Here is a 24,200-nt window from a genome sequence, read left to right as displayed (position 1 = left end):
CAGCTTAACGAGCTCCACAAGCCATGCAGGCCCGAAAGGCACCAATTCACCCTACTGCACATTTACCGGTAATCGCAAACTTCCTCTTCCTTCCATCCTGACACACTGAACTGGTGCCATCCTTTGTAAGATGAAAGGGCAACACTTCAGTCAGTCAGTCAGAAATTGGCTGAGTCTTTACACAGCTCAAAATAGCAGCAGAGCTTAATGAATTTGTTCTCCAGGTTCAAAGTGGAAAGGTGTTGACTTGCACCATTAGTCACACTGGTCCTGTACACTTTAGCGTGCCCTTCATAATTCTCATGCTAAGATGAAGAGGCGTATGCATACATGAGCATGTGCACTTGTACCCATGTACAGCCCTACTTCAGCTTTGGTTTTAAGCTCCCTCTGGCTTGGTTGGCCCTAAGGCAATCCGTCTAATTAGAAAAGGCACACAAGAAACCAGCTGAGTGACCCCAGCCCACCTCTGACAGCCTTGCATACAGCCATCCCCAGCCACTAGATGCCAGTGTTCTCATCAGCAGCTGAACTGCTCAAAGACTCGCTTGCAATTCACTGCTTCTCAGCACCCACAGACCACTGAAGCCCAAATCATTTGCATATCATTACCTTCGGGCTGATAAGGCATGTGTATGCAATTTCAGGTACACAGATTCACTTGTACCTTGTCAAGCAATCGATTCCAATTCAAATTAAGCTGCCACGGGGACCCAGGGCTGCTATCTTTAACTTTGCAGAACGCAATTACCTTGATGAGGGCTACAAAATGCATATTTAAACAAATAGCCATGTTAATATTGTTCCATTTCTGGATCAGCCATCGCTGACACTGAAGTTATTCAACACCAGGCTGCCTGAGGGAAGAAGCAGGGAAAGGCTGCCCCCTCCAGTACACAGATATGTTATTCTCCAGATATTTGAAAGCAAAATTCTCAGCATACACTGGAACATTTATATAGCTGGAAAATAAAATTAGCAGAGCACAGTCACAGCTGTACAAACAATTTGCAGCTTTGCCCTGCCAAAATACAAGCTTAAGTGATAACTGCCACATTGGTGGTTCCCCTTCAATTCTCTCACCACTGTACAAGATGTTTTACTTGACGCATCCCAGCTGCCTTCCCAATGCTTCTGAATGCCTGATAGCCCTCCCAGCATAGGGGTACATCAGCAGTACCCCATAACCTCCTCAAAAACTGCTGTGAAATGAATCTGCCGCTTCCTCTCACCTCACTTCAGGTGCTCAATATGTTTTTTTTTAAGGCTTTCTACATACCTAACCAATGCCCCAACACACACACTGCATCTGTTGTTCTTTTCCTTGGATAACAAGTCCTGAGTTAACAGCTCCTTGAAAATGTTCAGTTATTCCTAGATATTGGAGGGTGGAGAGACATAAACTACTCCCCACACTTCAGCTGCAGGTATTAAGGGAAAGCCAAAAAACAAAAGAGCACAGAACTTGCTACATCCATGAGGTGGACTTAAATGATTAGATGAACCCTTGGAAAGCAGTTTGCTACTACCAACAAACATCACCTGCTATCACCTTATGACAGAGAACGTCCCATTTCTGTGCAACAGGGAGATAAACAGCAAAACGACATAAAATCCTGGTATCATGAGGATTGGAAAAGACCACTAAGATCACCCAGTCCAACCACCAACCCATTTCCACCGTGCCCACTGACCACGTCCCTCAGTGCCACATGGTTCTTGAACACCTCCAGTGATGGTGAGTCCACCAAACCATCTCAGCTGTTTAGTTTGCAGGCTATGTAAACTGAATGTTTGCTGAAGATAGCGTTCATAGAATCCAGTGTCTGTTGAGACTCCTCAATTTAATTTCCCAACCTGTTTTCACGGGGATTTTTTTTGTTTTTGTTATTTTATAACAAAATATTTTTATATATATTATAAATATATATAAAATATATATAATATTTTATAACAAGCTATTGTTGTTTTTGTTTATTTTTCTGATTCTCAGAGGGTTTTCTAAGAGCACTGCCAAAGCAATAATAGGTAGGGGGTAAGGAGGGGAGGGGTCTTCCCACCCCCCATGAAATAGAATACAGATGTGTGTAACAGAGACAGTAAAACTGATATTCAGAGCCCAACTGGATGTGACCCAGGGCAGCCTGCTGTAGGTGTCCTTGTTTGAGCAGAGGGTTGCACCTGGTGATCCTCCAGAAGTGCCTCCCAACTTCAGCTATTTGATGATTCTGTCATTCCCGTATCAGAAACAGCTGCGAGAGTGAAGGGGGAGCTTTGGTAATTCCAATCCAAACCATGGGATGTCAGTGTCCTCTGGAAAGGCACTACGCTTTCTGCAGTGTTAACAAGCAATCTTTTCTATGGTATGGAAAAGCGTGTCTCTGGTTTAAAGCTCAAATATTTGCAGTTGTGTTCTCTGCTAAATGTGTTTGAAGAAGAATAAGACAGCAAACTGGCCTTACTGTTTGTTACTTTTTAGCAGTAGTGCAGAGCAATGGTGCTCTACATTTGAGTGATTAATATATCATTCTGCTCTTTCAAGTGAAAATGATTGATCAATACCTAAGTTTAAGAAACAATCTTCAGTGGGCAGCCACAATCATTCAAATGTCCTTAAGACCTTCTTCCCTTGTATTCAGATGGCAGTTGAGCTAAATGCAAAGTAATTACTATAAAGACTGTTGGATAGATAAAGCATTCATTCAGGCACTACAACACCAACAGAACGGTAAAGCTGAGGGTTTGCTACAACTCACCGCAAAGTGGAAACTTAATTATTCCCCAGTGTAGTGTTTCCCCTTACTGACTGTAATTCTCATCAGATTTCATTGCTTTGCTCCAACAAACTCGTCATTAAACACACATCTTTGGTCATTTCAGCTGTTTAGGCTGTTTTAAAGACATAAATAAATAAATAAGCATTTCTAACACTCAATGCATGGAACTTTTAAAAAACAATATATCAGCTTTGTCAAAACAAAAAAAAAAGGGTACTTCCAAAACATTAGCCAAATGAAGTTTAACCAAACAGTGAAGTTGCTGTGCAGTAGCAACTGAATGCAGCCAAGACTTGACATGGGAGTGTTTCTGAACACAGTTATCTGGAAATGCAGGAACTTTTCCAAAAGCACCCAACTCGATTCAGGCAGTTGTATTTTAATAGTGAATTTGTAAATGACAGCTTACCATTTTTATCAGCCTAGAGACACTTGGTTTCTCTTTTCCTTGAAATACGACTACATTACACACTTTGGGCACTTTACTGCTTTCCACCTTTTTAAGACAGTCAAACTCTCTTGGAAAGATTTCTCCCTAATTACCGATTTGTAATTATTGAGTTGTCTGTGGGACGACACATGCATGGTTGCTTGTAGAATCACTGAAATGTTGATTGGAAGAGACCTCTGCAGTCTAACCTCCTGCTCAAAGCACAACTACTACCAGCACTAGAACAGGTCTGCCATGGGTTTGTCCAGCCAAGTTTCAAAAGCCTCCAAGATCGGAGAACCAGCACCCTGTAAGGTAGCCTGCTCCTCTCATACACTACTCCCATAACAAAGAAGTATTTCTCAGTGTCCAGCCTGATTTTTTAAACCAAACTTGTTTTATCATTTGCAGAATATGTTTTATCATATGCAGAATAGTTTGCTTCTGCTCACTGTTCACATGTTTTAGGCTCCTAAGCAACTTGGGCACGCTGCCCAGTTTTTCCATATCTATTGGTGGGCCTGAAGCTGGACATAGTATTACAGGTGCAGCCTCCCCATCTCTGAACAGTGTGATGATGACCTCTGTCAACCTGCCAGCCGTTCTTTCCCTGATGTAGCCCAGTATGCAAGCTGCCCTGTTTGTAATTGGAGCATACTGCGCTGTATTCTGCTTGGTGTGCAGGTCCTGTTCAACATGGCACTCGCTCAGACAGCCAATTCCCAATCCGTACTGATGCACATGATTATTTTGGCACGTGTGAGGAACTTTGCCCTTCTCCTTGCTAAACTGCCTTAAGTCTTTGTTGGCCACACCACCAGTCATTGCCTGGATAGCAGGCAGTCATAGTAGTTAGACAGGATTTGTCACGGTAGATTGAAACCAAAGGTTTCCAATCACCTTCTTCTCAACATTGTATTTGAAAATGAATTCATCGGTTGCCTTCACTGATGCTGGACAGCAGTTTGATGCCTGAGCCCAATGTTCCTTCATATCAGTATTTAAGCCACGGTCAGTACTGTAGTTTCATGTGCAGGATACTTTCGTCATTCATTCTTCTCTGTACATTTGTACTTTGACTGCAAACACATTGATCTTCTGCCTTCCCCATTTCTAAGTGAATGTGTTGTGCTGCAAACATGACAAGGATGCAGCAATGTGCCTGACAGCTGTACTGTTCTACAGACCGATGAGGCTACAGAATCAGAACCATTAGGTTAGAAAAGACCACCAAGATCATCTGGTCTATCCATCAGTTCATCCCCACCATGCTCACTAACCATGTCCCTCAGTGCCACATCTCCATGATTCTTGAACACCTCCAGGGACGGTGACTCCACCACCTCCCTGAGCAGCCAATTCCAACACCTCACCACTCTTCCCGAGAAGAAATTTTTCCTAACATCCAATCTGACCCTCCCATTCACCCTATTTTAGTACTCTCAACTTATCTTGTCTACGGCCATTTCTCCATCTGCTCAGACCCAGGCTAAGCACAGACTGCACGTCTAAAGAGCTTGTATTGGTCAGACAACTTCTCAAACAGAAAGTCATAACGCAAACTGATGCTGAAAGCCTCAGCATGACAAAAAAATGAGCTCTATTCATTTCCCTGTTACTGCAGTTTCCATAGTACTTAGGGCACACTTTAGGTTTCTGCCGGTGGGCACACCAGGAACGCTGCATCAACTCGCTGTCACAGGCTGATGTGTTCTGTGCTCTGGAGGGAGTCTCCAGACAGAGCTCGAACTCAGTCCTGCAGAGGCCCAGGTGAGCCCTTCCTCGCGTTGCCCAGTGCAACAGGGAAGCTTCTCTGAGATACTCAGAAGGCGGTGAGGCCGTGGTACAGCTGCCCAGAGAAGCTGTGCATGCCCCATCCCTGGAGGGCTCAAGGCCGGGTTGGCTGGGGCCCTGCGCAGCTCCACGCGGGAACGACCCCCTTCCTCACAGCCCGCTTCCCTCAGAGCCGAGCACGGCCTCCCTCCCCCCCCCCCCCCCCTCCCTCCCCCCCCCCCCCCCCCCCTCCCTCCCTCCCTCCCTCCCCGCACGGCTCCCAGCCGCCCCGCCCCGCCCAGGAAGCGCCCTTTGCCCGCGGAGCAGGAAGCGTGGCGGCGCCGGGCGGCAGCGGGCGCCCTGCAGGTAGGCGCGGGGCGGCTGGATGGTGGGCGGCAGCGGAGCGCTGGGCCGGGAGAGGGCTGCACGGGTTGGAAGCTCCGACAGAACCTTTGTCTGTCGGCATCGTGGAGGGAGGACCTGCCCGGAGAAGAGACGGAAAAGAGGAGGGGAGGGCCGGTTGCCCTTTTTCTACTCCAGTCTCCGCTTTAGCCGCTGTCCCTGTGTTCTCCCGTCCCTTGCTTGTAGCGCAGTTCCCCCGTCCCATCGCTTTCCACCTGCCGCGGGCAAAAGCATCTTCTTGCCCAGTTTCCGATCTCTGTTGCACACAGGCAGCCTCACACGCTGCCCCGGTTCCCCAGAGCTCCACGTCTCCCACTTCTTCTTCTCATCCCTTTTCGGGTGTTACGGCAGTGCCCTGGCCACCCCACCTTCTGCCCTTCCCAGCGCAGCAGCCCCTGCTTTAGGGAGGACATCTCCAGCTAGTGCTGTATATCAGGAACAGGTTCTGCACCACAGGGTGGCGGGCATGGCACGGGCTGCCCAGGGTGATGGGCATGGCCCCATGTGCCAGAGTTCAGGGAGTGCTTGGACACTACTTTCAGACACAGGGTTTGGATTTTGGGTGGTCATGTGTGGAGTCCGGAGTTGGACTCGGTAATCCTTGTGGGTCCCTTCCAGCATAGGATATTCACACCTTGCTCTGAATGGCAGCTTGGTGCCCGGGGTGACCATGCAGAGAACACTCAGACAGCGACAGCACTTCAGGAGCAGACTGCAGGACCCCAAGGAGCCTGAGAGATGGAGCTCTACACTGGGATGACTCCTACAGCCTCCACAATCCAACACAGCCACAGGACAGCTATGGAGGTGAGTGGTCAGGAGAGAAAATGAAGAGTCATCAGCAAACAGTTGAGGTATAGACAATGGATTGTCGGATCCTGAAGGACTGTCTTCTCTGTTGGTGAGATCAGTCTCCTCTTTTTACAGAGAGGACTGATGATGGGAAAGGAGGAAACTCTCCCTACCCCAGGCTAGCCTGTCAATGTATAAGGACTGTCTGCTTTTTGCTGTGCTGCCATAGCAAATCTGAGCACAGCAGCCATGCATCAGGAGGTCTTTGCAGGATCAGAAGCGAACTCTTCCTTCTGACTTGGCTGCGTGCTTTGAGACTTCCCCTGGTAGTTGTGGTCAGACATTTAGCAAGATGCTGGTACCACCTCTGAACTGCTTCTCTGCAGGTCCCATATGTACACCCTTTACAGGGAAACCCTGCTGTTTGTGGTTAGCCACTCAGGGAAAAGGCCTGTGTGTGCATGGGGCTTTGGCTCCTGCTTTTGGGTGGAACAGGCCATCTGGTACACACTGCAGCATGTTGGTAGCTGGGTTGGCTCCTACCATCAATCTGCTGCAACAGAGATTCTCAGTAGTTGTGAAGTTCTGAGAGCTGTAAGGCTCCTGAAAGCAACCTAACGTGTTGGCTCAGGACAGCCTGAAATGGCGCATCTGCTGAGATGGTCTCCATCAGCATTCAGCAGATATTTATTTAGTAGGCACTCAGCTTCTGCTTTCCCCTTTCACTTTCTTTCTTCATCGTTCTATAGTTCAGTAAGTCTCTTTTGCTTGCTCCCTTTCTTTCTGTCCAACTTTGCGACCCAAGATCAAAGACTTCAAGACTGGTATCTGTCCAGGACCATTCCCCTCATCTGAGTAGTCTCCTTAATTCTGACGCCATCTAATCTCTTACTGCTTGTTACCGTTCAATAAATAGCTGTTGGTGATAGATGAAGCAGTCCACAACAAAACACCCATCATTTTATGCTGTTTGTTTGCACTAGAGGCCATCTGTCCAGTTAACCAATTGCAGCTGAACTGCTGTCCAGAAATGTACTTTTCCCATAGCTCAGCCATACATAAACAAGGATTGGTAGTTTGAAGCATAGTTCTGGGAGAATGTTTCTGAAGGGATGCTGGCACTTAGGGAACTAAGGATTAAAAGGAGAGTTAAAAAAAACCCAACAACAAACAGTGTCTTAAATACTTTAAAAATATTCCTAGAAATGCTGTGATGCGTATCATTCTCCAGTCCTAGATTCACCCAGCTGGATTCCTTCCCCTGCCACCTTTGATTCCTCCTTTTTGAAGTAAAGTGGGACTTTTTTCATACCACTGTACTTTCTCTATTCTCCTGCATTTTTTCTGCATCAATTGCCAGTGCCTACCTTTTGTGCTGGTGGCATTTGTAAGACCAACCTGCCCAATAATTGCTTTTGTGGCAATTGTTGGAGTTGCAAAGCAGGGATCTGCCAGAATCCAGTAGGAATAGACATAACATCATATTGCCTGTTTTGTTGGTTTAGCTCCCTCAGCCTGAGAGTCTTTTCTTGGAGGAGAAAGGAGAATTGAGGTAGCAAGTAAGAAAATCATGCTCTGGTGACTAAAGAGTCATTTTCCATTTAGAATAAGTTTAAGAATAATTTTAATTTAAATAATAATAATTTTAAGATTATTCTTGTGGTTGTCATTATTACAGAAATGCCTCCAATTCAACTGTGCATGCAGATTGGCTGAGTTTTGCTTTTTCTTTAAACTTATGGCTGTTGTTGCTGTCTCTCAATTCTGAGTCCAGCACATCTGGTATATCTCCCCCCTCATATACTGGTCATCAGAAAAGAGGCAACCTTGAATCTCCTATAGGAAAATAAAACATATCTGACATCAGATACCTCATTGGTGCACAGGGTGCCCATAAACGTTTGTTGCTCAGATTGTTCCATACTTTTAAGCAATTTCTCCATCTGTTCCCCATATTCAGTAGGGGGAGTAGATTTTAAGGCATATTATGTGACACTATTGCTGAATATTCAGCTAAGATTTGTTTGCTTTTGTAAGGAGGATTCCTGATTGGTGAACCTGACATAAGCTGCCGAGATGGACCAAGGAGAAGATCAAGATTATGAGGCCTCAAAGGACATGGGTAAGGAATGAGTTCATAAACACAGAAAGCAAGAAAGCAATTTGAGCTTCTGCAGTGTTCTTCAAACTACTTTATTTCATCCAGCTTGATTTGAGACCTTCTCTTTCCCTGTCACTGCAGCCTTGTCAATGTGCTATTAAGAGTATGTATGAAAGACAGAATATTAAGAAGACAGAATGTGACAATTTCCTGGGGGCAAGGAAGGGCTGAATGCACTGCCCTCCGCACTGCCTTTTGTGGCACATCTGCTCTGGGTTGCACGATGAGGTCGCATTCTCACAACTAGTTTTACATTTGATCCCAGTCCTTCCCTGGAACTGCTTCTCCTCCACAGTGCAGACGATACTCTCTGGGAGAAGAGCTCACCTGTTCTCTGCCATCCTTGTCTCTCAGCAATAATTACAATTAGTGATTACAGCAACTCGTTGTCATTTTTTCCAGGTGCTGAGATCGATCCCTTTCTGAATCACTTTGCAAGCACACATCCACAGGACTTGTTGGCAGCAGAATCCGTAGGAGAAGAGGAACAGCTGGAGAACGGTGATGGAAGTCAGTGTGGTTCCACAGAGGCACGGCAAGGTGACCGCAGGGAGGCACAGGAGGCTAAGCTGCCTTGCTCTGCTGTCAGCCTGGTGAAAAGACAAGAGAGAAGGGTGGCAGCACCACGGCGAGCCCCTCGTGCAGAGCAGCCCACCATCTGCTCCGAGTGTGGCAAGGGCTTCAGCCGGAGCATCCACCTCATCCAGCACCAGCGAATGCACACCGGGGAGCGCCCGTTCCTGTGTGGGGAGTGTGGCAAGGGCTTCAGCCAGAGCTCCCACCTCATCCAGCACCGGCGAGTCCATACCGGCCAGAAACCCTACACTTGTGCAGACTGTGGAAAGAGCTTCAGCCAGAGTTCTAACCTCCTGAAGCACCAGCGCATCCACACCGGGCTCAAACCCTACATGTGCAGCGAGTGTGGGAAGATCTTCAGCGATAGCTCCACCTGCATCAAACACCAGCGTATGCACACAGGCGAGCGGCCCTACAAGTGCTCAGCCTGCGGGAAAAGCTTCAGTCAGCACTCCCACCTCCTTCAGCACCAGCAGGCCCACAGCGGTGTCCGGCCTTACTCTTGCGGTCAGTGTGGCAAACGCTTCGGGCAGAGCTCTGACCTCATTAACCACGCTCGTACCCACACCGGTGAAAAGCCTTACAAGTGCAGCCAGTGTGGCCGGGGCTTCAGTGGCAACTCCAACCTCATCAAGCACACCCGCATCCACACGGGTGAGCAGCCATACCGCTGCGGCCAGTGCGGAGCAAGCTTTCGTTTCCAGCCCCAGCTGGTGCGCCACCAAAAGCACCATGCAGGGTAGTTGGCCACGTGGATGATGGGCCATGGACCTGGTGCCGTTGGATGCTTCATATGGGGTGTGAACTGGGGCAGGGAGCCCTCAGAGCCTGTGTCCTTCTGGGTTGATCGGTCTGTGAGCACTGCCTAGGCACTCAGCCTGCACTGAATGAACTAGCGCAGGTTCACTGCGTGAGGTAGCAGTTCTCAGCCCCTCTTCGAGGGAAGAAAGATACTTACCGTGGGGTAGCAATTCTCAGCCCCTCTTTAAGGGAGGAAAGATACTTACCGTATGGTGTGTCCAAGACCAGGAGGGAGAGACATTCCAAGGATCAGTGCCTTCTTTTGTTATTCTTAGAGGGTTGTGATTTTTGTCCTAAAATCTGTTTGCTGTATAAATTGCCTGGGTTTTGCCTCTGTTGTAAAGCCATAGCTTAGCATGATTGCTCCCCTCAGAATCCACATCTCCCACTTGGCAGTTTTCTTGGGTTTAGGTGGTGTTAGCTATTTATTTCAAACCCCTGCAACACAGAGTTGGATGCCTCAGAGTGTATGTCACAGGCCCAGCCATCCTCTGTGCGGGCCACTCTGGAACTGTATTTCTGCTCGGTTGGATAGCTGTTAAATTGGCAGGTTCTCAGATGATGATGCTTTGTCCTCAGCAGTTTGACAGCTTTGTCCTCAGCAGCAATTAAGTAAATTAACATCCTAATAGGTACTTCTCTCAGATTCTTGTTTAGGCGCTTTTGTGGGTGGCACTTTATGAATGTTTTTATAAGGCTTTTAAAAGTATTTAGGATGACTTTTTTTAATTGTGATTTTTTAATTGACAGTTGATGAAAAGAAAGAGGATGATGTTTCAAAATAAGCTATGTCAAACCGATTTTGTATTCAGTGTTAAATATCTTTTCTTGCATAAAAGCTTTTAACTCTAACACCGCCTTTGAGTTGTTAATGATTGCAAAGAGTTGATGTTGACATTGATTTCTAGAATTCCCATGAATTTTTGCAGGTGGTTTTGACATCTTCTTTAGTAATGACTGTCTAAGGAATATGGGGGAGGCAGAATTCTGAGAAAGCAGAATGAACTGACCTCTGAAGAGATCTTCACTTTGAGGAGAAAAATACAACTGCTGGGAGTCTGTCCTTACAAGGAAATTTAGCTCAAACGACTGCTTGGTACGGGGGAGGAGAGAACTGGCAGTAATAACAAATATGTTAATATCTCTAGCGCGGAAGAACTCCCTGTAATGAACGTAGCAATATATACTGCCTGTTCCACCCACGGAGCCAAACAGTTGAAGAAATCAGTGTGCTTTAGGCAAGAAAACGAAGTGCTTGAATCTGTTGTTCTGTAGAATTTCTATTTTCAGCGTTGTTTATCAGCCCAACACTAACAATGAGCATTCTCATGAAGATGAGCTTCCAAATAGCAGATATCAGTAAGGACCAAAAGCTTGAAAAGCATGGGATTCTGAAAGAAGCAAGCTCTGAACAGCAGCATTATGATTGGAATTACAGGCTGAGTAATGTAGCACACCTTAACTTCCAGCTGCTATGCTCAGCTTCATGCTCCACTGGCAACGGAGCTGGTTTAATTTGTTTGCTCTCACTCTGCTCCCACCCTCTCCCAAGAGTCTGAATTAATAAATCTGTACTGGTTAACTGTGCACATGACTGCCCTCAATCACATCCATGAAATGATCCATGTTTGTAAAATGACAGACAAGAGGGTTCATCTTAAACAGTACTAGTCCAATCCAGACCACGGTCTCACAAGCACCAGGGTATGTGGTACACATCAGTGACAAGCTTGGTGTAAAAAAAGGCAGGCCAACAAACAAGTAACACATCAAGTATTGCTGTTAGTTCCCACAGAAGACATTGTTTAAGATGTTTGTCTCCTTGTTGCACTTTTTTTTGTTAATGTTTCTAGGAAGAACTTGAGCTGAAAAAGCCTGACAGATTGCCTTTGTAGTTTCTGCGCTCCCCCAGCCACGTCCGGAGCCTTATGAAAGGACAGTTCAATTTGGTGTCCTTACTACACATCCTGATACCAAAAATGTTTTGATGCTAAATGGAAGTTGTTATTCTCCTTCATAAATTGGCTGAAAACTGAGTTGGAATACCAGATCTTGTGCATCTTGTACATATCTTGTATACATTTGTGTTAGGAGCAAAACAATGCTGTGAACAGGAGTATTACTTCTACATGGTAAATTAAACATGCCAGGGGCATGGAAGCCAATAGTAGCCCATGTGAACTCCTTGGCACAATCATCTGCTTCTGTTTGTTTTTCAAAGTGCACACAGAGAACCTGCTGATGGGCATTATCTGTTCCCATTGAGTCTTCGTGTAGATCACTCTTTTAGGCAGCGTGCAGTGCTCTCTTCTTCACTTGGCCACATCAGGCCAGGGCATTTCACACACTGTTCAATATGGCATTTCACACACTGTTCAATAGGGCATTTCACACACTGTTCAATAGGGCATTTCATACACTGTTCAATATGGCATTTCACACACTGTTCAATACGGCATTTCATACACTGTTCAATACGGCATTTCACACACTGTTCAATAGTTATGAATGCTATAGTCCAAAACGCAGAGCATACAATTCAGCTTCATATTCCTTACCTTTGAAAGCGAGGGAGGTGTTAAGAAAGCTCCACAGTGTCACATCTGGGCACCACAGTGTAGGAAGGACAGACAGTCCTTGGTATCCGAAAATGGCTGTCCACCGTGGGGTCCTTTCTCAGCAAGGTCAGCTCTGCAGACCCTCCACCATCAGCACCTTGCCAAATGAGCCCAGTATACTCAAGCTTGTTCTTGCTGCCGTGATAAATGTACACATTCCAGGACACCAGGTGCAGCGCAGGCCTGGGCAGCCATGACAACCGCTGTATGTCATTGTGAAGTCATCACTGCATCACAGACACATCCCTGGTTTAGTGGCCTTTATGATGCTCTGATGTCAATTTGTCTGTGTGACAGAGAGCACTCTGCTGAGCAAAGTAGAGCAAGCAGCCAAGGATTGTGACAGTGGAGCTGGAAGAACAAGGATGTGGGTGGGAGTAGGGTGCTCTGCCATGACCCCAGTCTCTTCTCCCCCTGAGGCAGTGGGCACAACCTCAAGCTGCTGGAGTTTAAGGAGATGCTCAGAGAGCGGGTTCCTTCCAGCTCAGGATATTCCATGGTTCTATGAGTTTAATCATGAAAATTGAGATGCTCAAAGAAGAACCAGTTTAGCTTAGCTGCATGGGCTGTTTCTAAACAGGTTGGCCTACAAGTGAAGTTGAGCTATTCACAGAAGTGTACAGATCTCAGGTCTGCTGGGCAATAGCTGAGATGATACCTGCACTTTTCCTTTCAAAGGTCTTAGCACTAGTACAGAACTATGCTAAAGCTCTTCAAAGGTACTTTGAAAAGCACTCTGTGTGCTGCACGCACCTGAGTATGAAAACTTTTAGACTTTTAATTTGCTTGAAGTCCTCTAAACCTGTTGTATTTGGGACCTCTGTAACTGCATACTCACTGATGTGATCAGGGAAGTTGAGACCCTTAGCAATTGCTTCAGCTACAGTATGCTGGTATCTTTGCTTAATTATGAAGCGTCTCTCATCAGGATGACAGGCTGCCCACAGAGACCTTTTGATACAGGTTTCTTTCCTTTTACTACCATTTACAAGAACCAGCCTAAGTTGCACCTTACTGAAGCTGGAGGATGACATCTTCTACTCAGGCACCACAATGGCCTGAGCAGAAGGCAGCCTCTGATCTCTCTTCCCGAAACTGAACACAGAAATGACTATATATATTTATACATATTTCTATTTAAAAAGAAACAAGCCACATTTCTCTCCCCCAGTGCAACTTAAAGTGTCCCTTAGTCTACAAGCCTGCTACACATGCTTGTCTGTTCTGTCACATTGGGTGAAGGTGTATTTGTGCAGCTTGTGACCAAGCTGTTGAGCAGAGGTAGGTCCTGCACTGCATCAGCGGCTTCTGGCTGTGAGGGATGCACAGTGCAGTCTGTAAATAGGCTGCACCAAGATGCATGCAGACTATGTTTTTGCTAATTGCGTATCTGTCAGAGGTAAAGCCTGTAGCATTTTACACTGTGGTTTTAGCCCATCTCTACTTTCCTGGAGGTTAAAGTCCTTGTAAGTGCAAGGTAAGCAGGACTGAGGCCTCTGGAAACACAGGTTCTGGCTTTGCTAGGGAACAGGTAACTTCAAGGGATTAAATAAATGAACCATTTAGCAGGCTCTTGAGCATCAAGTGCATCCATCTGTGGAAACTCCCAAGGTCAGACTGGACAGGGCTCCGAGCACCTGATGGAGCTGTAGGTGTCCTTGTTTATTGCAGGGGAGTTGGACTAGATGGCCTTTAAGGGTCCCTTCCAACTCAGATGATTCTGCAATTCTATGATTCTGTAATAAAAAGGCAGATTGGCAGTAGCTTTTCCTGCTTTTATTCTCCATGGTGACAACTCAAAAGCAACAAATTGGAAACTGCAAGCATGGTGAATGTATAATGGTTAGTAACTGAGGGTGAGGACATGTCCCAGAAAGCTGTCAAAGTGCTTGTATTGTCGCTGTACAGAGCAGTGTGTCTCTCTGACTCTCCCTCCAGCATCCCCCTATGGAAATAACTTCATTACAGGTGAGAAGGAGAATTTAAGCAAAATAGCAAAAGCTGAGCACAGCAAAGAAAGCCGCTCCCTCACTGCGTAATGGGGGAAACAAAGCCGTTGCAGACGAGCAACTGCAACAAAAGAAAAAAAAAAGATACAACCAACAGCTCTGTGACAAACAGCAAGAGGACTACAACCATGGCTGGAATTTTCAATAGGGTGTGTAAAAAGCAGGCCCCTGGCTGCCAACACGTGAGGGATGTGTGATGGGCCAGCGCTGGAGCTCTGCGGGCTGGGTGACACGGATGTGCAGGAGCTCCCCATCGCCTCCACATTCATCTGGTGTTTGGGCACAGAGGGCACGTGGCACTCAGGGCACAAATAAAGGCTTTGCAGGAATAAAGATAAGTGAGCAAGTGAAATCCACCAAGAGGCACTGGAGATGAAAACTGTGCCATTTCCTTGACTGAGATCTGCTTTTAAAATCAGCCTGACAGCTTTTAATTCATACTTCTAAACTCAGATGTAACACAACATCTTGGAGTCACATTTGCACTCTCTGAGTGATGAAGCACTGCCTCCTTCCCTCTGCTGCTGCTCTCATCAAGGACAAAGAAATCTGAATGGGTTTGCTTTTGTTGTTCGCTCTTCAGAGCTCTTACTGCAGCTGCCCTGGGACTGGAAACAATACCCACTTGTTTTGAAACTGCCTTCGGCTTGAATTTTTAAAATGTTTCCAGTAACATCTCTGCTTGCATTTGAGAATAGATGGAAGGCTTGGGGTTTTGTTTTGTGCTTCCTGTAATTTTTGCTTTTATAAGGGGGGGGGGGGGGGGGGTAAAAATGTTTGGTTCTTCTTTTTTTTTTTTTTTTTGTTTAGACAAAATTCAGTCCACAGCCAAACTGACTGAAGCCTCAGGCTGAAGGTCAGCTGCGAACAGTCGAGCATGCAGAGCAGTCCGAGAGGGATCACATGCATGGCAGAGGGCAGACAGGGAGACAAAGGGCAAAGGGCAGACAGGGAGAGGGGATGAAGGTCTCTCCTAGCAAAGGCAGGTGTGAACGTCCAGAAGCAGTTATAAAGGTCCCAAGAGAATTGGCATGGGAATCATGGCATATTCCTCCAATTTATTCCTATTGTTACTAATACCATTCTGTTTCTGATGCTGATAATTCAGCTGGCACTATTGAGGTGGTATCAAAAACAATAGTTGGCCCATCATGTAGAGTACAGGGATCTCTTCTCTGACCTCCCAGGTAATAGGACAACGGCTTCAGGAGCCCCAAGTGACTGCACTTTTGGCAGCTCAGCTGCTACACAAAGCATACACACCATTATAGCCAGATGGCAGTGCTGCCCCACAGAGGTTCCAGGAGTCAGTCAGTTCTGTAGCACCTGGCTTATGCCAAAGGTCGGTTTGCTCCTGGCCCAGTTAAAGGGTGAGCTAAAGCCACTTCAGCTTTCATTTCCACATGTCCCTGACCTGTACTTAGTGACACAGAACAGAATCTCACCCACAGCTTCATGTGAAAGGTCCCTGAAGGAAAAAAGATAGCTCTGAGCATTTTCTCAGTGGAACGGTCTCAACGACTTATTTTATTTTCGGAATAATCCAGGCATGATAAACTTTGTATTTATGTACCTCAATGTGGCCTTCCAGTACTTGAAGGGAGTGTATAAACAGCAGAGGGAATGACTGTTCATGAGGGTGGATATTGATAGGACAAGGGGGAAGGTTTTAAACTGAGACGAGAAGTTTAGGTTAGATACTGGGAGGAAGTTTTTCACACACAGTTGGTGACGCACTGGAACAGGCTGTCCAAGGAGGCTGTGGATGCCCCATCCCTGTAGGCGTTCAAGGCCAGGCTGGATGTGGCTCTGGGCAGCCTGGTCTGGTTGTTGGCGACCCTGCACATAGCAGGGGGGTTGAAACTAGATGATCGTTGTGGTCCTTTTCAACCCAGCCCATTCTATGATTCCATAAAATTTTGTGGCTATATTTGACTTGTAAAATGCTCTGTGATCACTCCTGCTCAGTGATCTGTGTTTGTGCAGGCCAGTGACTGCTCTGCGTTTCTTCAGAGAAGGAGCTTTGGAAGGGACCTTTGGTCAAAAGAGACATTAGCAGTTAGAGTACTCAGGATGACCTGGGACTGTGGAAGCAAGCTGGCAAATGGGCCGAGAAAAGCTCTTCTGCACAATGTCAAACTAGTCTGTTACTGGGGAAGGCTGGTCACATTCCAACAGTGGGATCCACGTGCTAACTCTCCTAAATTTACTTGAAAAAAAATTCTCAGAGAATGAATTTTCCCTTTATAAGATCAATTCTGTCTTAAGGTGCCTGATCCTGACATTTTCTTTGCTACTCCTTCCCACAAATTTTTATATCCAGTTTCAGGGCACTCTACAAAGGGAGGCTGTACGTAACAGTCTTTAATCGGTTGCCAAACTATTTGTCTACTTCTGTTGCAGGTGAACTAGTGAACTAGTATTACCGACCCAGAGTTGGCTTGTTGGAACAAAAAGGACAAGAAAGCAGTTTAACTGCTGATCCATGGTCAGCAGGGACCTTCAGAGTCACAATCCAGAGTTAAAATCATGACTCAGTGTGCTGCTGAGGGATCCACGCAACAGTGGCAGCTGGAACTTTCCAAGGAAGCTCAGCACATGACTGGTAGTGCTGGCTGCACAGGTAAAGCAGCCTGGGGCACGTTGCTGGTGGCCATCTCTGACTTAATAAAAAGGGCTACTATGCTTACTTCAGTTTCCATTTCTTTCCCTATTTTAAGTGGATAAAGATTGGCTTGATGGCCACAGCCAGAGAATTGTGGTCAATAGCTAAATGTCCAGCTGGAGGCTGGTGATGAGTGGTGTCCCAAAGGAGTTTGTTTTGGGACTGTTGCTCTTCAGCACCTTTATCAATGACAGACAGTGGGATCAAGTCTGCATTCAGCAACTTTGCAGACAACACCAAGCTGAGTGGTACAGTTATGAGATATAGAAGGGATGTTATCTGAAGGGGCCTGGACAAACGTGAGAAAAAGGGAAACATCACTCCTACTTTTAAGAAAGGAAAAAAAGAAGACCCAGGAAACTACAGATCCATGATCCTCACTTCTGTGCCTGGGAAGATCACAAAACAGATCATCCTGGAAGATATTTTAAGGCACGTGATAAATGTGGAGGTGAGCTGAGACAGCCAGCATAGCTTCACCAAGGGCAGATGGCGCCTGACTAATCTGGTGGTCTTCTGTGAGGGAGCAATGGCTTGGTGGACAATGAAGGGAAATTGATGTTATTTACCTGGACTTTGACATAGCCTCACACCACATCCTTATCTCTGAATTAGATTTAAATGCTGGACTGTTCGGCGGATAAGGAATTGGTTGGATGGTTGCAGCCACAGTGATCAGCTTTATTTCCAGGTGGAGACCAGTCATGGGAGCCTACCCTTGGAGCAATGCTTTTCAGCATTTTTAACAGTGACACAGACGATGGGATTGATTGCACCCTCAGCAAGTTTACAGATGACATGAAGCTGAGTGGTGCAGTTCACACAGTATGAGAAAGGGATGTCATCCAGATGACAGGCTTGAGAAGTGGGCCCACATGAGGTTTAGCACAGCCAAGTGCAAGGTGTTACACCTGGGCTGGGACAATCCCAGATATGTACCAACTGGGAGAGGAGCCTTGCCAAGGACTTGGGGGTTCTGGTGGACAAAAAGCTATACACAAGCCAGCAGTGTGCATTGGGTGCACCCACGGCCAAGGCCAGCTGTACCCCAGGCTGTACCAAAAGAGGAGTGGCCAATAGGGTCAGGGAGAGGATTGTCTTCCTCTGCTCTGCCCGTGAAACTCCATATGGAATACTGCGTCCAAGCCTAGGGCCCTCAGAACAAGAAGGATGCAGAGCTGTTGGAGCAGGTACAGAGGAGGCCAAAAGGTCAGAGGGCTGGAGCACATCTCCTGTGATGAAAGGCTGAGAGAGAGCTGGTTCAGACTGAAGAAAGCTCCAGGGGGACCTCATTGCGGTCTCTCAGAACTTAAAGGGGGCTTATTAAAAAGATGGAGACTGATTTTTTTACATGGTATGATAGCAACAAGAGGGAATGGTTTTAAACTAAAACAGGAGATTTAGGTTAAATTTAGGAGGTTTAGGAGGAAATTCTTCACTCAGAGAGCGGTGAGGCATTGACACAGGCTGCCCAGAGAAGCTGTGGATATCCCATCCCTGGAGGCACTCAAGGCTGGGTTGGATGGGCCCTGGACAGCCTGAACTGGTGGAAGGTGTTCCTGCCCATGGCAAGGGAGGTGGAGCTGGATGGTCTTTAAGGTTCCTTCCACCCACAACCATTCAGGATTCTATAGTTCTATGCCAACACAGAGAATAATTCTGTCTATCTGTCTCAGGTGGGAGTTTCTCCAAGTTTTTAAGTATTCAAGGTGCTGGCTTTGTTAACTTTCCATTTCAGCGTAAATGGCCTGAGAATATTTGCACTAAACCCACCCCATGGAAATTTTACAGTATACTTTAAAGGCATAATGGGATTACTGAGAAGTCGTTACTATTGGTATTTCCCATTATGTCAAGACTTTTTTCTGAAGCCCAGATAACACTACAGACAGCACAGTCAGATTTAGCACTAATATTTGATCCTGCTGTTGCTCTAAGGGCTTATAATTTTTTATGGGATTCACTTATCATCTTGGTTGTTTTCTTAGCTAGTCACTGTTGTGATGCTTCATTTGAAGGCAACAAAACCATCTGCATCATCAACATGACTCAGACATCCATATCCTGTATGAAAAAGATTTAAACTTTATGCCAGCAATAAAAATTGATCACTGGAAAATTTATAATTTGAGACCTCGTCACTGTCAGACGAAGTGCAATAATCAGGCTCATTATTTTCCAGTGCCAGCATCCTACAGGTGCTCTTAAAGTTGGTATAGGCACAAAGCTACCATTACTCTTTTCTGAAACAAATGACCCCTACCTGCTGCTGTCTTCCTGCTCCTCTGTGTTGCTCTTCCAGGAGTCACAGGTCATTAGGGTTGTGCAACTATGGAGATGGAAGCCCAACTCTACATCACCCCTCACTTTTCAGACGATCCACTTATGCTGATACAGCCATGTTGCTAACGGGCCTGTTTCTGACACAATCACTGTTGCGGATGCAAACAAATCTCCATGTGGTGATGTGCTTCCTGAGTCTGCTGGATGTTTGACGGAAAGGACAGCAGGTTAAACTTCCCTAAAATCCATGGCACAGGACCTCCCAAGACTTTCAGACCAACAAAATATTAACACTTTTTGCTTGACAGTGTTATCATATGTCAGGGTGAAATGTTTAATTTTAAACGGCATGTCGAGTAACACTGTAGGCCCCTCAAGGCCTTGGAGACCTCAGATGGAAACCACCTGCCAGCCTTTTGTTAACTGCGCTGTGATTTTCCTAGGAACATACATTAATGATAAGAAAAGATCAAAATGTACTTAAAATTGAGTTTCTCAAGCCGTACTGTGAGACAGATCCAGGTATAATATGTTCCTACAGGCTAACCTTTCTTTGGCCAGGAAGAAAAGCGTGGAAAAGAAAGCCATCCTTGTGTCATTCATCTTCTAGCACAAAAAAACTACAACAGCATCAAGTCTGGGGAGATTACTCTTCCTTTCCCATGACCACTCCTGGTGAGCTAATACTGCAAAGGAGTAAAACAGAAATGAATCTGCAATTTTTACGGAGAACTGCATTGATGTTAATCAATCAATCCAGTGTTCAAAAACATATTGCTTGAGTGAGCACCTCATGAATTTGAATCCAGGTAATGAACAGATGCCCAGAGTTATGAGATGACATTTCAGAGGCTGACAACATCCACAACAAAACAGAGTACTAACTTGTTTCCAGGCCTGATGGTGATCAAGATACCAGACCCTGAATAATTCCCACTATCTTTCCTCATGTAATTTTAGCAGCTAAAAAATAGAGGAATGACTGCATTTTACCCCACAAAAACCAGAATGTCGGCTTCCAGATGGCGTGGTGCAGTCACTTCTAAATTCAGCTGTTCCTGAGACAACAGCCACTAAAATCATGTCACAACTGTAGTGAAAGAAATGACTGTAATTGAAAAAGGTCTTTCGAGGTTCGTGTTCACCCAGTGTCAATTCTTTTCCAATTGCTGTCACTGCTTGTTCAGTGCCTGGGAACAATGACCAGAAAGGAGCAATCCCAGTATCACAGAACAAAGATCTTTAACCTTCTCACTGCATCTTTTTCCCTTTCGCTTCTTTAAAATAAAAAGGCCACTAAGTCTGGAGGTGCTGGGAGCAGAACACCAGCAAAGTTGGAGCACTCTTACCATACGTGGAGTAGATATTCTAGCTTGAAGCTCTAAAGGGTCATAGCTGAGCTGCAAGAAAATGCAACTTTATCAAAACAGATCACAGTTGGGGATAAGGGGAAAAAATACATCATGCTCTCATCACAAGAAAAGCTACTTTGATCCACTTTCAAAACAATACATCAATCTCACTTGCAACTCTCAGCACACAATGAACATAACTAAATATATTGAACAAACCAGACCACACTCGTTTCTCTCTCTCTCTGTTCAGCCCTTGCAAGAAGCACCTCATCAGTCCTGCTCTGTGGTGTCTGAAAGGATGTAGATTTTCTTTCACAATTTAGAGCCTTGGAGGCAGTCTGCAGCTGTAAGAATGAGGTCTCCTCCCAGCGTGGGGATGATACAGAATAGACTCTAAGCATGGAGACAATTTTGATCCAGTGAACAGAGGAGACAGAGGGAGCCTGAGGTATGCACACAGGCCTCTTTCTGCACGTGAGATAGGAAAAGAGGCACAAAGGCAGCCTTGCTCCTAGTTCAGGGCTGCAGGGGTCGTAAGGACATGGCTGCCTTCCCGTGCAGAATGGAGGGTGCCAAAGAGAGCCCTGGCTCATTCTCCTGGCAGACTTCCAAAGCCTCTGAGATTGGGTGCTCTTTATGGGAGTCTACCGCCCTGATGAAACAATTTTTGAACAAGGAGTCCCTGGCTGGTGGCTGAAAAGGTTCACTGGGGCCCAGTTTGCTTGTTGCTCTGCATCTTTTCCACTGCAGCAACATTATGGCATCCATCCCACTGGCATGACATGTCCACAGTGACTTCAAACCACGAGGGACATTCTCGTTGGGAAATCATTCTGAAAGAGAGGAGAGAGATGTCAATAGGAAAGCACCCACAGAACAGACAATCAGATGGATGTAGCTTTGGCAACAATTTAGTCAAGCTGACACCCTTTTTTTTTCTCACACAGGCCTCTTTGGTTTGTCTCCCTCTCCCCAAAAACTACATGTTTGTCAGCTCTTGCTAGCCCAGACTGGGGCAGGATTTTTTTCACCTACTGGCATCCCATGTAACTCTGTGTGCCTTTGGCATACATGGCACACATGCTCATGGGCAAACACTCAGGAACATCTGTCACCTCGCAACTGTGCCCCTGAGGTCTCTGCAGAGTTCCTTGCACTACTGAGGGTTCCTCACACTTAGACCCCAGGCTCTACTCTCTCACAAACTGGAGAGTCTCTAAACTGGTTAGCAACCCCTGGCTGTTGGCTCCCTACTTAGCCTATCTGGATCAGCAGCACAAGACAGGGCCTCACTGTTTTCTTGGGATCCTTCTTCCTCTTCTTGTCAGAGGCGTTGAGGTAGGCCTGCTCCCTGGCCCGGTAAGAAGGGCCTCGGCTCAGCTCCCTCTCGCTGTAGGGAGGCAGGGTGTCCTCCTCTTCCTCCTGCTCAGGTGGTGGTGTCTGCTGCTGAGACGTATCAGATTTGTAGGTAGAAGGCGGTGACCAAGCATAATACGTTCCTCCTCTCTGGCTGGGCTGTGAGCTCAGCTTTGAGGGGGTTTCACAATGGTCACCGTTTTCGTCATAGCTGCGGGACTTTCTCTCCAAGACACTGCTGAGGTAGGAGTGATCGTACTTCTGGCTCCCTCCGGGTGTCCGGCTCACCAGCCTGGGCAGGTGCTTCTCCTCATGGGCCCGTCTCCGGGGCGGGCTGTACGACCAGCCCCGTTCCGAGTCCGTCAGTGGCTCTCGGTTCCCCCTGCTGCGCTTAGTGTAGTACTCCTCCATGGAGCTATCCTGATGGGTCAGCCCTCCAGCACGGCCACTGCGTGACTCTGACCGCTCGAAACGCCGAGTCTCCTGGCTGTCTGCCCGCCGGGCCCGCTGGCTGTAGGACTCTGCAAAGGCTGCCAGCTCGTCCATAGAGACGGCTGGAACTCCCACAGAGAAACTCTTGCGGGACAACATCTCGGACTTGGATCTCTGCTGGCTGGAAGAGAGAGAAAATAGTGTTAGAGGGCAGGAATCAGCTACACTCATCTTTTGGCTGCCTTCACAAATAATGGAGGGAAACAGGCTCTGTTGGGGCATGAATCATCTGACCTGCTTTTATCACCTTCCGTAGCAAGAGATGTACCACATCCTAGAAGTGCCTACTTCTCTCTGTTGACTGTAAAGGCAGCCCACTGTGGATAGTTCAGATTCTACATGTCTACCCAAGATTAAACCCAGGATGCAGTTCCCTTGTCCTTCACTGGACAGCACTGGACTTACTTCCTCTTGCCCCCAGCACTTGTAGGTATATGTCATGCTGGTAAAATACAAGAACCTGGCTATAGAAGCTCACAGAAGGTTAATTCTGAAACAGGTTTAAGGTAAGTGAACTGGAACACTAGTCCAGGGTTGAAGGAAACAAATCCTTGCCACTACTCCTGGGAGATCAGGCTGCTGGCATATGAGGGAAAAGCATACACACAGCATCTCTCATCTAGGTGCCAGTTTTGTGATTCCTAATAAAGCACACCGACACCAAAAATTGTCCAAGGGATCAGGTACAAATCTGTGTAGAGCATTATGGAAGCTCTGTTTCTCCTATTTATCTCACTTTTGCACCCCACCTGGAATGGTATCAGTACCTAGCTTTGCCCAGCTTGGCAGGCTTCAGCAGACTTGTGGAAACCAGACTCATGCTGTCCTCATCTAATGACACTTCCATCCTTCTCTACAGCTACAGGCTCTCTCCATCTTGATAGACTGGACCGGGGCAGGAGGAAATGGAGAAAAGCTCCCAGTACATCTGGCTTTTCTCTATCACTTTTATACAGCAGCCTCCCAAACACAGCACTCCTCACCTGTGCCGGAAACTGTCCCTCTCATCTCTGTAATCAGAGATCGCCTGTGATCTCGATGTGCTGCCCCCACCAATGACTCCTGCCCAGTACTCAGCATCACCATCCAGGTCTTCTGCAGGAGGCAGAGGTTTCCTCCGTGCCTGGCGGTAGGGCTGCCTGAAGTTCAAATCATCCTCATGCAAAGAGCTGAGCTCAGAGACAGTGTTGTTATCTGCAGGGGAAGTTGTAGAAAATAAGTAAGATAGGCATCACCTCAGGGCATATGTGAGGATGAGAAGACAGGAAGTCTGTAATAAACGTGGCTGCAGCTTTTTCAGAAAGAAGCTAAACTGCTCTTCATTAGAAAAAATTCAAAATGGAACCCAAGGATCTCCTCCAAAACTTCATGTGAAGCCTAAGGCTCCTGGGTCTCAGTTTGGACACAGGACTGCTGCCAAACCTACCTTCTGAGCTAGTACTCAGTAACTGGGGACATTCAAAGGGTACCTCAAATGGCATCAGATGCCTGCATTCAGACAGTTGAGCTCAGCCTTCGAGTGGAAATCTCTCCTCAGCCCTACTTCACCAACACGTGGGAGCTCTCCACCGCCCCGAGGTGGCACATTGTCATAGCAGTTGTGCCACCCCCCCTTTCCTGGTGTGAGACAGGCTGGCTCTGGATTTGGCCTGATTTGCCCAGTTAAACAAAAACAGCCCCCTCAAAAAAAAAAAAAAAAAGGTTTTTTTA

General features: G+C 46.6%; 2 protein-coding genes across 4 annotated transcripts in view; one reads left to right on the top strand and one right to left on the bottom strand.

Moving 5' to 3' along the window:
- Nucleotides 1–5,245: 5,245 nt before the first annotated feature.
- LOC125686340 (zinc finger protein 239-like) lies at nt 5,246–10,564 on the top strand. 3 transcript variants are annotated; one of them, XM_048930242.1, is made up of 4 exons: nt 5,246–5,346; nt 6,001–6,189; nt 8,212–8,296; nt 8,738–10,564. In XM_048930242.1, the coding sequence occupies exons 3-4, from the start codon at nt 8,251–8,253 to the stop codon at nt 9,652–9,654; spliced, it is 963 nt and encodes a 320-aa protein (XP_048786199.1). In that variant the 5' UTR covers nt 5,246–5,346; nt 6,001–6,189; nt 8,212–8,250; the 3' UTR covers nt 9,655–10,564. The 3 variants fall into 3 exon arrangements, with proteins under 3 accessions (XP_048786199.1, XP_048786202.1, XP_048786192.1); XM_048930245.1 differs by having other exon boundaries at nt 5,270–5,346; nt 6,034–6,189; XM_048930235.1 differs by lacking the exon at nt 5,246–5,346 and having other exon boundaries at nt 5,368–6,189.
- Nucleotides 10,565–16,566: 6,002 nt separating this feature from the next.
- Nucleotides 16,567–24,200, bottom strand: part of ILDR2 (immunoglobulin like domain containing receptor 2) — a 37,534-nt gene continuing 29,900 nt past the window's right edge. The window contains 3 exon segments of the mRNA XM_048930093.1: nt 16,567–21,475; nt 21,936–22,611; nt 23,474–23,684. Coding sequence (XP_048786050.1) covers nt 21,440–21,475; nt 21,936–22,611; nt 23,474–23,684 — 923 coding nt within the window. The 3' untranslated portion in view covers nt 16,567–21,439.

The sequence above is a fragment of the Lagopus muta genome, chromosome 1 (assembly GCF_023343835.1).
Source record: "Lagopus muta isolate bLagMut1 chromosome 1, bLagMut1 primary, whole genome shotgun sequence".
Classification (NCBI taxonomy): domain Eukaryota; kingdom Metazoa; phylum Chordata; class Aves; order Galliformes; family Phasianidae; genus Lagopus; species Lagopus muta.
The sequence above is the reverse complement of the archived record's forward strand: the minus strand, read 5'-3'. Positions and strand labels throughout refer to the sequence as shown.

Bases quoted from the DNA above. Each gene is read 5' to 3' on its own strand.
- LOC125686340 (XM_048930242.1), top strand. From the start codon at position 8,251: ATGGACCAAGGAGAAGATCAAGATTATGAGGCCTCAAAGGACATGG. The intron at 8,297-8,737 runs GTAAGGAATGAG...CATTTTTTCCAG, and splicing joins TGAGGCCTCAAAGGACATGG to GTGCTGAGATCGATCCCTTT.